We start from the raw sequence: 12,001 nt of genomic DNA on the forward strand, positions 1-12,001 counted from the left end.
TGGTATATCAAAAAGTGTATATTTTTTAAATGTGATTGTTGGTACATTTGACCAGTTTTTACCATACTTTCAAAACATTAACATAGGAAAAATATGCAATATGAAAATAATTGAAGACAAAATGTGTTCTACTGAGAAAAAACAAGATTTGGATTTTAAAAAGCCTTTTTCCAAAAGGTAGATCTGGAAAAGGGGGGTCGTCTTATAATCAGGGTCGTCTTATATTCGGGCCAATACGGTTTATCATTTTGAAAATGCCTATTTTGAGTGGAAGCAGAAACACGCTGTGTGCCTGTCTCTTTAAATGTAAATGAGCTGCTGCTCCCGCCCCCTTTTCCAGAATAGAGCTGCGCCTTGACCTGCTAAAAAACATCTGTTTTGGTTCTGATTATCATGTTTATTGATTATAGCACTTACAACCTAGAGAAATCAGATTTTCATGTTATGTCACCTTTAATATTTTTGTGGAAACTGTTATATTTATTTTTCAGGATTCACAGATGAATAGAAAGTTCAAAAGAACAGCATTTATTTGAAACAAATCTTCTGCAGCATTATAAATGTCTTTACTGTCACTTATTTTAATGCATCACTGATGAATAGAAGACATATTTCAATGACACAGTGTCAAATGTTGTTTATGTGAACTATTCCTCAACGAAATCATATGATGAGTTCATTTATTCGTCTCTCACTGTGTCTCTGCAGGAGGTGGATGCAGAGCATCATGGGATAGTAATGGCAGATGTGTCAGAGCCCAGCAGCGATCGACTGAACAGCTCCGGTGGGAAACTCTGCAAGACTGAGTCCCAGAATCACAGCAGTCCCAGGTACACGTTCACACGCGTCTTTCACAGGCTTTGTGAAAGTGAAATGACCTGCTTGAGTGAGTCGGATCTCTGTCTTTATGACCTCCAGTAAAGCGGAGAGCAGGGTCCCGCGGCGCGCTCGCAGCACATCCATGAAGGACAGACAGAACTCCCGAGCTCAGAGCGAGCGCACCATCAGCGTGGACAGCGAGTATTCGCTCGACAGCCGCTTCAGCTCACAGGTGCGTCAGATCTCAAGAGAACACACCAGATCAACACTCCTCTGTCACTCCAACAGAATCAGTAAAAGTGACTTTATTCTGATTTCAGGTTGACAGTGACCACAGTCTCATCATGTGTCCATTACCTTTTATTGTGTGAATCATTTGTATGTGTATATCTGCAGAGAGGGAGTTTAGTTTCATGTGTGTTTGTGTTGTGCAGGTGCCCAGGAAATCAGTGTATGATCAGCTGAATCAGATCCTGATCTCAGACGAGAGACTCCCAGAGAACATCATCCTCATCAACACAGTGGACTGGCAGGGCCAGGTGTGTGTCCGTGTGTGTGTGTGTGTGTGTGTGTGTGTGAGTGTGCACTTTGGATAATAGCATCAGCCTAATGCAGAAGCGTAAATTTAGTAATTCTGCATAGGGATTAAAATATTTATTTAGTCATGCTCATTCCTGTCCATAAATCACTATACAGATCATCCATCTGTGTTTGATCATTTCACTCTCATGTTTCTTCTTTTGTTTCTCGTACTGACCACATAGTGTCTCATCATCACTGGAGTTTGGAGATAAATGATATAACACAGAATTATGATGATTACAGGCATATTTCAGATGTCTTTGTGCTGAATTGTGTTTAATAACATTGTTGTTGTTGTTGTTCAGTATGTGGCGGAGGTCCTGCAGAAACACGCTCAGCCCATTGTGTCGACCTGCTCCGCCGCTGACGTCCAGGCCGCATTTAACACCATCGTCACACGCATTCAGAGATTGTGAGTGACCACACACACACACACACAAACACTCACTCTCTCACACACACACTCACTCACACACACACACACACACACGCACACACACTCACACGCACTCTCACACACACACACACTCACACACACACACACACACACGCACACACACTCACACGCACTCTCACACACACACACACTCACACACACACACACACACACACACACTTCTATAAATACTGTGCTTCTGAAAGCGTCTCTGATCGTCACAGCGGTTCATTATCATTTGTCTCTTGAGCGTCTGCAGTTGAAAGTGACGTGAAAGTGAAAGTGACGTGACATGTGGCCAAGTATGGTGACCCATACTCGGAATTAGTGCCCTGCATTTATCCCATCCAAAGTGCACACACACAGCAGTGAACACACACACACTGTGAACACACAGCAGTGGGCAGCCATTTTTTTTACTGCGGCGCCCGGGGAGCAGTTGGGGGTTCGGTGCCTTGCTCAAGGGCACCTCAGTCGTGGTATTGAAGGTGGAAGAGAGAGCTGTACATTCACTCCCCCCACCTACAATCCCTGCCGGTACGAGACTCGAACCCACAACCTTTGGGTTACGAGTCCGACTCTCTAACCATTAGGATCACACTTGTCAGTGTGATGTGATCCTCATAACGCTCACTGAACCATCAGCCAATCAGAATCCATCCTGCTTTAAAGAGCTCAAGCAGCAGATGACAAAACTTCAGCGCGTTAATAATAAACAATGTTATCGTCCATTGATCTGCATACGATTATAGTTATCATTATTGCTGAATTTATCAACATGGTTAATATTGTTACATTTTTAAAGTTATCGTCATTATAGTTGAGTGTTTGATTGTGTCCTGTGACTCCTCCCACAGCTGTAACTGTAACGCTCAGACTCCGCCCACTGTGAAGGTGGCAGTGGCGGGTGATCAGAGCTATCTCAGTACAGTGCTGCGCTTCTTTGTAGAGCAACTGGCCAATAAGACGCCTGATTGGCTGAGCTACATCCGCTTCCTCATCATCCCCATCGGTGAGTGCTGACGCTGATCGTGAGCCCATAATGCTGCTTTATTATGTGTCCGGTGAGTTTTACACGCTATCCGTGTCTGTCTTGCAGGTTCCCATCCTCTGGCCAAGTACGTGTCGACATTCGACAGTAAGTTCAACAGTATGTTCATGGACCCGTCGTGGAGGGAGCTGTTCTGCCGGTCAGAGACTCCCAGCGCAGGTACTGACTGATGTGTGTGATGTTAATGAAGCGTAAATGAGCCTCTCGGATGTGTTTGTTAGTGAGAGCTCAGTGAGGGGAAGATATTCAGGGACTGACAGATGTGTGAGTGTCTGTTTCACTTGCATCTGTCTCACATTAGACTAATTTCCCTTCAGACCTCGCTCATTCTCACATTTGCCCTTATTCTCTCACCGGCTCGTCTCGCGCTCATTTACACGAGTGTGACTCTGATGTTCATATGGAGATCAAACTGCAGCGGAGTCGTGACATTAACTACTGACTGTCCATCTGACTGTCTGTCTGTCTGTCCATCTGTCTGTCTCTCTGTCTGTCCATCTGACTGTATGTCTGTCTGTCCATCTGTTTGTCTGTCCATCTGTCTCTCTGTCTTTATCTGTCTGCTTTTCTGTCTGTGTCTCTCTGTCCGTCTGTCTGTCCATCTGTCTCTCTGTCTGTATATGTCTGCTTTTCTGTCTGTGTCTGTCTGTCCGTCTCTCTGTCTGTCTGTCCGTCTCTCTGTCTGACCATCTGTCTGTCTCTCTATCTGTCTGTCTGTCCATCTGTCTCTCTGACCGTCTGTCCGTCTCTGTCTGACCGTCTGTCAATCTGTCTCTCTGACCATCTCTTTTTCTGTCTGTCTCTCTGTCCATCTGTCTGTCTGTCTCTCTGTCTGACCGTCTGTCTGTCTTTCTATCTGTTTGTCTGTCTCTCTGTCCATCCGTCTCTCTGTCCGTCCGTCTGTCTCTCTGTCTGTCTCCCTCTCTGTCTATCTGACTGTCTGTCCGTCTCTCTGTCTGTCTGTCTGTCCGTCTCTCTTTCTGTCTCTCTGTCCATCTGTCTGTCCGTCTCTCTGTCTGTCTGTCTGACCGTCTGTCTGTCTCTCTCCACAGACACTGTTGATGTAGCTGGACGGATCATCCAGTATCTGGCTGGTGCGAATGTGTCTCATCAGTTTCCCATCTCTGAAGCCATGCTCACCTACAGACAGAAGAGGTACGTTTGTGTTTGTGTGTGTGTTCAAACGATCCTTCAGGAAGTAGCTCAGATTTAGCATTACTTGATTCTCTATGAATAATTTTGTAGAAAAATCACTGCGTCTCAAATCTGATCCTCAGGATCTTTTGAGGAGCGTTTGTTTCCAGAAGCTTTACTTTCACTGTTCCTCAGCGGAGGAATGATCTTCACAAGCCTCCAGAACATCTCACATCTTCTGAGGAGCCTTTATTTCTTCAGCTCTCAATCACTGCATTATATGTTTGGAGCATTTCAATCTCATTTTACTGAGACAGATTACTGCAGATATAGAGCCACGACTGATATTTATATCATGTTAGTATCTGCTGTACTGTTATACAGATCTCACTGATTTACATTACAAGCAGCATAATTTCATCAGATAAATACCAGCATCTGCAGCAAATTCATATTTTTGCTCAGATTAAGTCGCTGAATAAAATCGAGCTGTTTTTTCCTCCATATTCTCACTGCATCAGACTATATGAGCCATAAAAGCCTGACAGATCAAATATGATACTCAACATAAAACATGCAACCTTTTTTTGGGGGGGGGGGGGTTTAAAAAATATTTTGTGTAAATTGTCAATAAACTGTTCCATTTCAATAAAATAGATTTTTCTGACTATTATTTCATGTCAGGCTTTACAGAGGCAGGTGTGAAAATGTGATTGTTTAAAAACATGATTAAAACAAAGGTTATTAATAAATTCTACAATCTCGAACTGCTCAGGTACTAAGGTGAGGCTGGAGTTCATCCGCTAACAAGAGCCACGTTGAGCTTCACTCGCAAACTCAATCCAGCAGCGCTGACTCCCTCTAGTGACGCTGCCTGACACACACACACACACACACACACACACACACACACACACACACACGCGCCTGATTTGAGTTAACGCTTGCCTCATTCATTCTGTTCAGCAAATAAAACCATTATCAAGAATAAGAATTAATGCAATCAATTTGATGGATAAAAACCAAACATGCATTTGCATGCGTTTGATTCTGAGTGATGAGATATTGTGCTTGTTTTAATGTAATATTTCCTATTTTAATCTAGTTCATATGAGCTGATGTCTGCACATCCTCTGACTGACTCATTATTATATATTAATAACACTTCTGCACTCGTTTTCTTCTCATCTTTTGTTTGCATTCCAAGGAAGAGGAGTTTGTATTTAGATTTTTACATCAGGTATCTGACCTCTGACCTCTACCGTTCCATCTTTACATGTGATTGGCTGTCCACCTCCAGTCACATGAGCTTCCCTGTCATCGCTCAGAGCTCGTGTGTGTCATATAAGTCTCTCAGACGTCACACACGCGCATCGACGCCTGAAGATCTGCGGATCTTTGTGAATCCTGTGCGCCCTTCTGCTGCTCTCACTGTCTGATCTGACAGGATATGAACACACACACACACACACACTCATTCATAATACTCTTAATATTAACATGTCAATATTATATCAAAACATATTTCCACATTCATTTGGATGACAAAAAGTATAAAATGGCAGTCATTACTGTAAAACATTTTGATGGTAGTGATATGTACTGTATGACGTCAATGGTAGCATAGTTTCACACACACTCACTCACTCACACACACACAGACACACACACACACACTATTAAAGTCACTGCAGTGCCTGTATTTCCCATGCTGCACTGCTCATCAGTGTCAGAGACTCATTCACACGGATGATTTTGTTTCATCTCATGGTGATGTTGTGTGAAGCTCCATTCCTCCGATCAGACGTGTTTGGTCTCCAGTGTCGTTCAGTGTGCTTCATGAAGCTGTCTGTCTGCGCCGCTCTCACCTGCTCTCTCTCTCTCTCTCTCTCTCTCTCTCTCTGCAGTCCGGATGAAGATTCGTGCCAAAAATTTGTGCCATTTATCGGGGTGAGAGTCCAGATCCACTGACACTGCTGCTGATGGGAGATTTAAAGCATTAGTTCATCCAAACATCATCATTCTGTCAAAGAAAATGAATTTTGAAGAATTTTGAGAACTGAGCAACATTGGACCCCATTGACTTTTATTATATGAGCAAAAACACTGGGACAGTCCTCAAAAGATCTCCTTTTGTGACAGTTGTGCGGTAAAGTAAACGAGGACACAATGATCATGTCTGCATGAGCTATCACAGCGGGGGTCAATGTTGGTCCTGCAGAGCTTTGCTTAACCTTGACTGTGCTTTCTAGTCACCCTTAGACCTTGATTAGCTTCTTCAGGTGTGTTTGATTAGGGCTGGAGCAGAACTCTGCTGGACCGACGCTGGCCACCCCTGAAATGCATGAATGAACATTTGACACGATATTGAATTTTTAACCGCTACTGCTCATGAGTGCTGGTGGATGTGCTCTTGTGCCGTCAGGTGGTGAAGGTGGGGATCGTTGAACACAGTCTGTCCACATCAGGTGAGTTCAGATCCTCATTCGGCACAGCTGATGTCTGTGATGCAAGCGTGAGCTCCAGTGATGGGATTGGGTGTTTGACAGCGTCATCACGCAGGTTTCTGGTGCTCAGGAAATGAGGTCACGTCTGCGAGCTTCACGCTCTCTTTCAGTCGGTCACATAAATAGATTTTACAGCACGAGGCTTTTACAGTCCTGTTCATATTGCGGCCGCAGCAGTGCATCAGCTCCTCATATGTAGGTCAGCGCACTGTGTGTGTGTTCATGTGGCATCTCTCTGTTCTCAGTGGATTCTGATGATGCCATGGGCGGGAATGTGGGCGTGGTTTCCTCACCCTTGCCACAGTCGGCCACACCCTATGGGAAGGAGATGTGTGTGACTCCGCCCCCGTCGCCCTCGGTGTGTGCTGTTTTTGCTGGCATGGGGTATGACATCATCACACGAGTGTGTGTGTGTGTGTTTGAGTGAATCTGGGTCACATTACAGTAGTAAATCAACATACTGTATTTTCCAGAAAATAAATCATCATATGAAACGTGCCGAGACTTATGAAGCACACTAAAGCTGCTGAAAGCACACATTCGTATTGCTGTCGGATGAGAGAGGCACGTGAGCATACACTGTAAAAAAAAATCTGTAAAATTTACGGTAAAAAAACGGCATCTGTGGTTGCCGGAATTTTACTGTAAAAAATACAGTAGCAACATTTTAGGTTTTACGGTTTTAACTTAAATTTACAGTAAAATACCGTAATTTCATTAACTGATATAATGTTAATATACCAACCTATTGAAGTACTGAAATCTGTTTTGTACCTTTGTAATACACTGATAACCACCAAATGCAGGAGGTAATGAGAAAGTCACACGATGAACCAAAGCCCATCACAAGCAGCTTTTAAATAATAACATATAGAGAAGGTGCACAAACACTAAACACCATCATGGTAACACACATGAAACTGAAATAATGCAATAAACATTCATTTAACAACATTAGGTGTAACACACAACCCTAATATACAAAACTGATAAGAAAAAACTAAGAAGAAACAGTTAGTTCAACAAAAAAACATAAAATTTGAAATGTAACGCAGGGAATTCTGGGAATGTCAATTTACGGTTATTTACTGTAAATTATACGGTCTCTTTCACTTCCAAAAACGGTATACTACCGTAAAATTACATGCAATGTCCAATACAGTTTTTCACCGTATATAGTAGGGGAATTTACCGTTAACCATTTAGCAGGTTTTTACTGTAGCATTTTTACAGTCGTTTACCGTTAAATTCACGGTCATTTTTTACAGTGTACTTATTTCCCACACCGTTAGTTTGGGCTCTGCGTTTATAATAAATGTTGTTTATAACAAATGCCACTTTTTTATACTTATATTTGTCATTCCTCTTCTGTTGTTCACATAAATGTGAAGGATTTGTTGTAGTAGTGATGCACCGTCATTTCAGCAACCGAAAATATACTGCTGAAAATAAATGTTGTCCACAGCTAGAAAAAAATCTAGAGCGCGTTTTAATAAACATACGCACTACATTACATATTCATTACATTCTTACTTAACCTGCTGTCTTCATTATTTTATGTTTATAAATAAATCTGCTAATAATAAAACAAGCTTTTTTTTTTTACAACTGCCATTCAAATACTTATATTTCAACAAGGATTTACTTTGAATTGCCTTATATAAAGCCGAGTGGTCATTTATAACATTTATATATTATACAATTCTGACATTTTTTAATTAATTGATTATTAAGTAAACTTTTATTTTCAGTGTTGTTTTTTAGCTAATTGAAAACATTAATTTTGGTTTTGGTAAAAAAAAATAATAAATTGTTTTATAATGATTTTAAATGTGTTGTTTTATCAGTATTTCTGAACGTAATAATAAAAGCAACTTGTCCGTGATATCTTCATGTCTCAACAATGCAGTTCCGACCCGGTGCATCTTCTGATCAGGTGCGACTTATTTTCCGGAAAATACAGTAAAGATTGTTCATATTCTTCAGACTGTTTCTAGAACTGTTGCTGGTTCATTTGAGCCCTACATCTCTTACTGTAATGCAAATACTGTACATGTTTTACTGGTTTACAAATCATTGTAAAAATAATAAGAACTCAAACACATTGCAGTGATCAGAGTTTGAATGTGGTGTGTTCTTGACATGTGTGTATGTTTGCGTGTTTGTGTGTGTTTGCATGTTTGTGTGTGTGTTTGGCTGTGTGTGTGTGTGTGTGTGTGTGTGTGTGTGTGTGCGTGTGTTTGCATGCGTGTGTGTGTGTTTGCATGCGTGCGTGTGTTTGCATGCGTGTGTGTGTGTTTGCATGCGTGCGTGTGTTTGCATGCGTGTGTGTGTGTTTGCATGCGTGCGTGTGTTTGCATGCGTGTGTGTGTGTTTGCATGCGTGCGTGTGTTTGCATGCGTGTGTGTGTGTTTGCATGCGTGCGTGTGTTTGCATGCGTGTGTGTGTGTTTGCATGCGTGCGTGTGTTTGCATGCGTGTGTGTGTGTTTGCATGCGTGCGTGTGTTTGCATGCGTGTGTGTGTGTTTGCATGCGTGCGTGTGTTTGCATGCGTGTGTGTGTGTTTGGCTGTGTGTGTGTGTGTGTGTGTGTGTGTGCAGTTCTCCGTGCACAGGTGGAGAGCTGATGGGGCTGCAGGTGGACTACTGGACGTGTCAGAGCGGAGAGAAGAAGCGTGAGGGTGAGAAGCGTGACGTGGGTCTGAAGAACACGCTGAAGAGTAACTTCCGCTCGCTGCAGGTCAGCCGTCTGCCCAGCGGAGGAGACCCCAGCGCTCCTCACAGCATGGCCATGACCGTCGTCACCAAAGAGAAGAACAAGAAAGGTGCACAACACACACAGCAGCAGTGTATAAGGGCAGGGCTTCTCTCAGGTCCTGTAGCTGGCGTTCTCATGGCGTCAGTTTTAATAATAAATCTGCTCACATACAGCGACGGCGCGGCAGATGTCAGTGTTGTCTCGCGTGTCTTACAGTGATTTTTCTGAGTAAGAAGCCGAAGGAGAAGGAGGTGGACTCTAAGAGTCAGGTGATCGACGGCATCAGCCGGCTCATCTGTGCGGCCAAACACCAGCACACCATGCTCCGAGGTGACGCATTCAGCTGATCACAATAGTGCAGAATAATAATAACTACAGTATCGACATCATTAAACAACAATGGAAAAATACGATCAAATATAATAATATCATGCTTCGTTGTCATGGGTTTGACTCGGTGTGTTTGTGTTTCAGTCTCCATCGATGGCGTGGAGTGGAACGATGTGAAGTTCTTCCAGCTGGCCGCGCAGTGGCCGACTCACGTCAAGCACTTCCCCATCGGTGTGTTCGGCTACAGCAAACACGCGTGACGTCACGCCTGCACGAGGACACGTCACTGGCTGCCTCCGGTTCGTTCGTGTGGTCGCGTGTGTTTTCAGTGGCACTATATACACAGAGCAGGTCATATTTCCTCTGAAGACGGCTGCCATCGGTCATGATGACGGACGGCAAACGCCAAGCACTTTCTGTTTCTTGCTACTTTTATCATTTCTGTGAAATCCTGTGTTGAATTTTGCAGGTGCATGATGGGATTGATAGAGAACACGCGTGCGCCGACAGGCCGTGTGGAGGCGTTTTGCTGTGAATTTAAATGGATTTTTTTACCCTGATGTAAACTCTAGTATTTTGTGATAACACGTTGAATATGAAACTGTTAAACTGAACCTGCCTTTCAAAGCACATCTTGTATTATCAATTACATCAATGCTTCAAACCTCCAACAGATCATCATTACTTTTTAATTCATTTTTGACAGAATATACTTTAACTGCACCTTCTGATCACACTGCAAGAGTGCAAATGTCTAAAGATTCTTAAATCAAGATGCATTTACTGGAGACACCAGTAACTGAAGTTTGGGAGGAACATGCAGAATCCGTCGAGCTCCTTTTATCATGGGACTGATTGGATCTGAGTGTGTGTTGAGTCTCGTTGCTTCAGTGTTTTCACTCCCACTTCAGATGCCAAACACAGATTCCAGTTCACCAAAGCTGCTTCATCACACGCAGTATTTGCACTTTTACTACAGTAAAAGAGTTCTGTATGAGCAGATCAACCGGCTGCTCTAGCTCCAGCACTTTGATTTAAAGCGACAGTGCACCAAAAACCTTCATTCTGTTGTCATGTGCTCTCCCTCGCGTCATTCAAACCCATATGACTGACTGTGGGGAGATATTTAGAGAAATGTCTCGGTGTTTTTAGTCCATACAGTCCCGATGTCGTCTTTTATGTTCACGGAGGAAATGCACAGCTTTGAGTACATGATGACAGAATGCTGATTTTGGGGTGAACTGTCACTTTAAGAACCACTATGAACTCGTTCTCCGTGTATGCTCGCGCAGATGCGTTTACAGGAAGGTTCTGTGTACGTCTGCTAGACGAGAGTCACACCATCAACTCTAGTACGTGTGTGTGTGTGTGTGTGTGTGTGTGTGTGTGTGTGTGTGTGTGTTTGTATTGAACAGCATGAATAATCCACTGCGGCGCATATACGGGACGCTGACTGGAGCACCTTTGCACAGAACTTCATTTTTAAATTATGTGACAGACTTTTTAATGCATGTTTCGTGTGTAATGGCATTTTATAGCGCTGCTTCTTTCCATGCTTGCACATGCAGTTGTGTTTAATAAAGCGTTTTTATCCACTGCTGAACGAATCTCTGGTTGTGTGGTCTCTGATCGGCACACTGACAGACTCAGAAAAATAAATAAATACAATTTAAAAACGTAATCGCGACGTATTATCTCACATTTCTGACTTATTTTCCCTCGCAATTCTGAGAAAAAAAATCTGAATTTTGAGGAAAAAAATCAGAATGAGATATAAAGTCGAAATTGCCTTTTTACTGCTTTTATTCCGTGGCAGAAATAAGCTTCCATACACAACACAAGACAGTGAAATAGTCGTTTACATTTACATTTTATGATTACTATCAATTAAAAAACAACAATAGTACTAAATATATATAATATCAAATAACAAATAATAAAGACGAAACAGTGCAGCTGCTGAGGGATGTTGTTTTTGTCAGGAATGAAAGCCACGCCCATTAGAGAACTACCGCCTAGAGAGTGACGTCATTCCTACCGACGCGTCCGCGCGTGTGCGCATGCGCACTGTCACATCCACAGCGGACATCTTGGAATTAAAGGGGCGCCGAGAGAATCCTGACAAAAGCGACAATTCCAGGTGCGAGATCCGAGTTTCTAGAGCGCGCCATGTGCGTGTGTGTGTTACAGAGTGTGTGTGTGTTCAGTTCCAGAGGCGTGCTTGTTGATAAAGCGCGTTTGACGGTCTGAGAGTGATGAAGCGCTGTGTGTGTGTGAGAGAGGGAGAGTGTGTGTGTGTGAGAGAGTGTGAGACTGTGTGTGTGTGTGTGTGTGTGTGTGTGTGTGTGTGTGTGTGTGTGAGTGTGTGTGTGTGTGTGTGTGTGT

General features: G+C 43.0%; 2 protein-coding genes across 3 annotated transcripts in view; both read left to right on the plus strand.

Annotated features, from left to right (window-relative positions):
* Nucleotides 1-11,216, plus strand: part of LOC107672344 (phosphofurin acidic cluster sorting protein 2) — a 49,977-nt gene extending 38,761 nt beyond the window's left edge. Inside the window, exons 12-25 of one of the 2 annotated variants that reach the window (XM_016465492.1) lie at nt 709-830; nt 919-1,051; nt 1,254-1,358; nt 1,707-1,813; nt 2,695-2,849; nt 2,937-3,047; nt 3,941-4,043; nt 5,230-5,262; nt 5,930-5,972; nt 6,448-6,490; nt 6,775-6,913; nt 9,130-9,353; nt 9,503-9,616; nt 9,761-11,216. In XM_016465492.1, coding sequence (XP_016320978.1) covers nt 709-830; nt 919-1,051; nt 1,254-1,358; nt 1,707-1,813; nt 2,695-2,849; nt 2,937-3,047; nt 3,941-4,043; nt 5,230-5,262; nt 5,930-5,972; nt 6,448-6,490; nt 6,775-6,913; nt 9,130-9,353; nt 9,503-9,616; nt 9,761-9,876 — 1,548 coding nt within the window. In that variant the 3' untranslated portion in view covers nt 9,877-11,216. The remainder of the gene's footprint in view (nt 1-708; nt 831-918; nt 1,052-1,253; nt 1,359-1,706; nt 1,814-2,694; nt 2,850-2,936; nt 3,048-3,940; nt 4,044-5,229; nt 5,263-5,929; nt 5,973-6,447; nt 6,491-6,774; nt 6,914-9,129; nt 9,354-9,502; nt 9,617-9,760) is intronic. The other variant, XM_016465493.1, reaches the window with a different exon arrangement.
* Nucleotides 11,217-11,659: 443 nt separating this feature from the next.
* The window catches only part of LOC107672338 (kinesin light chain 1-like), a 16,984-nt gene continuing 16,642 nt past the window's right edge, over nt 11,660-12,001 (plus strand). Inside the window, exon 1 of the mRNA XM_016465484.1 lies at nt 11,660-11,756. The gene's annotated coding sequence lies outside the window, so the exon portion shown is untranslated. The remainder of the gene's footprint in view (nt 11,757-12,001) is intronic.

This window comes from Sinocyclocheilus anshuiensis, unplaced genomic scaffold, assembly GCF_001515605.1.
Source record: "Sinocyclocheilus anshuiensis isolate Anshui unplaced genomic scaffold, SAMN03320099.WGS_v1.1 scaffold92, whole genome shotgun sequence".
Taxonomy (NCBI): Eukaryota; Metazoa; Chordata; class Actinopteri; order Cypriniformes; family Cyprinidae; genus Sinocyclocheilus; species Sinocyclocheilus anshuiensis.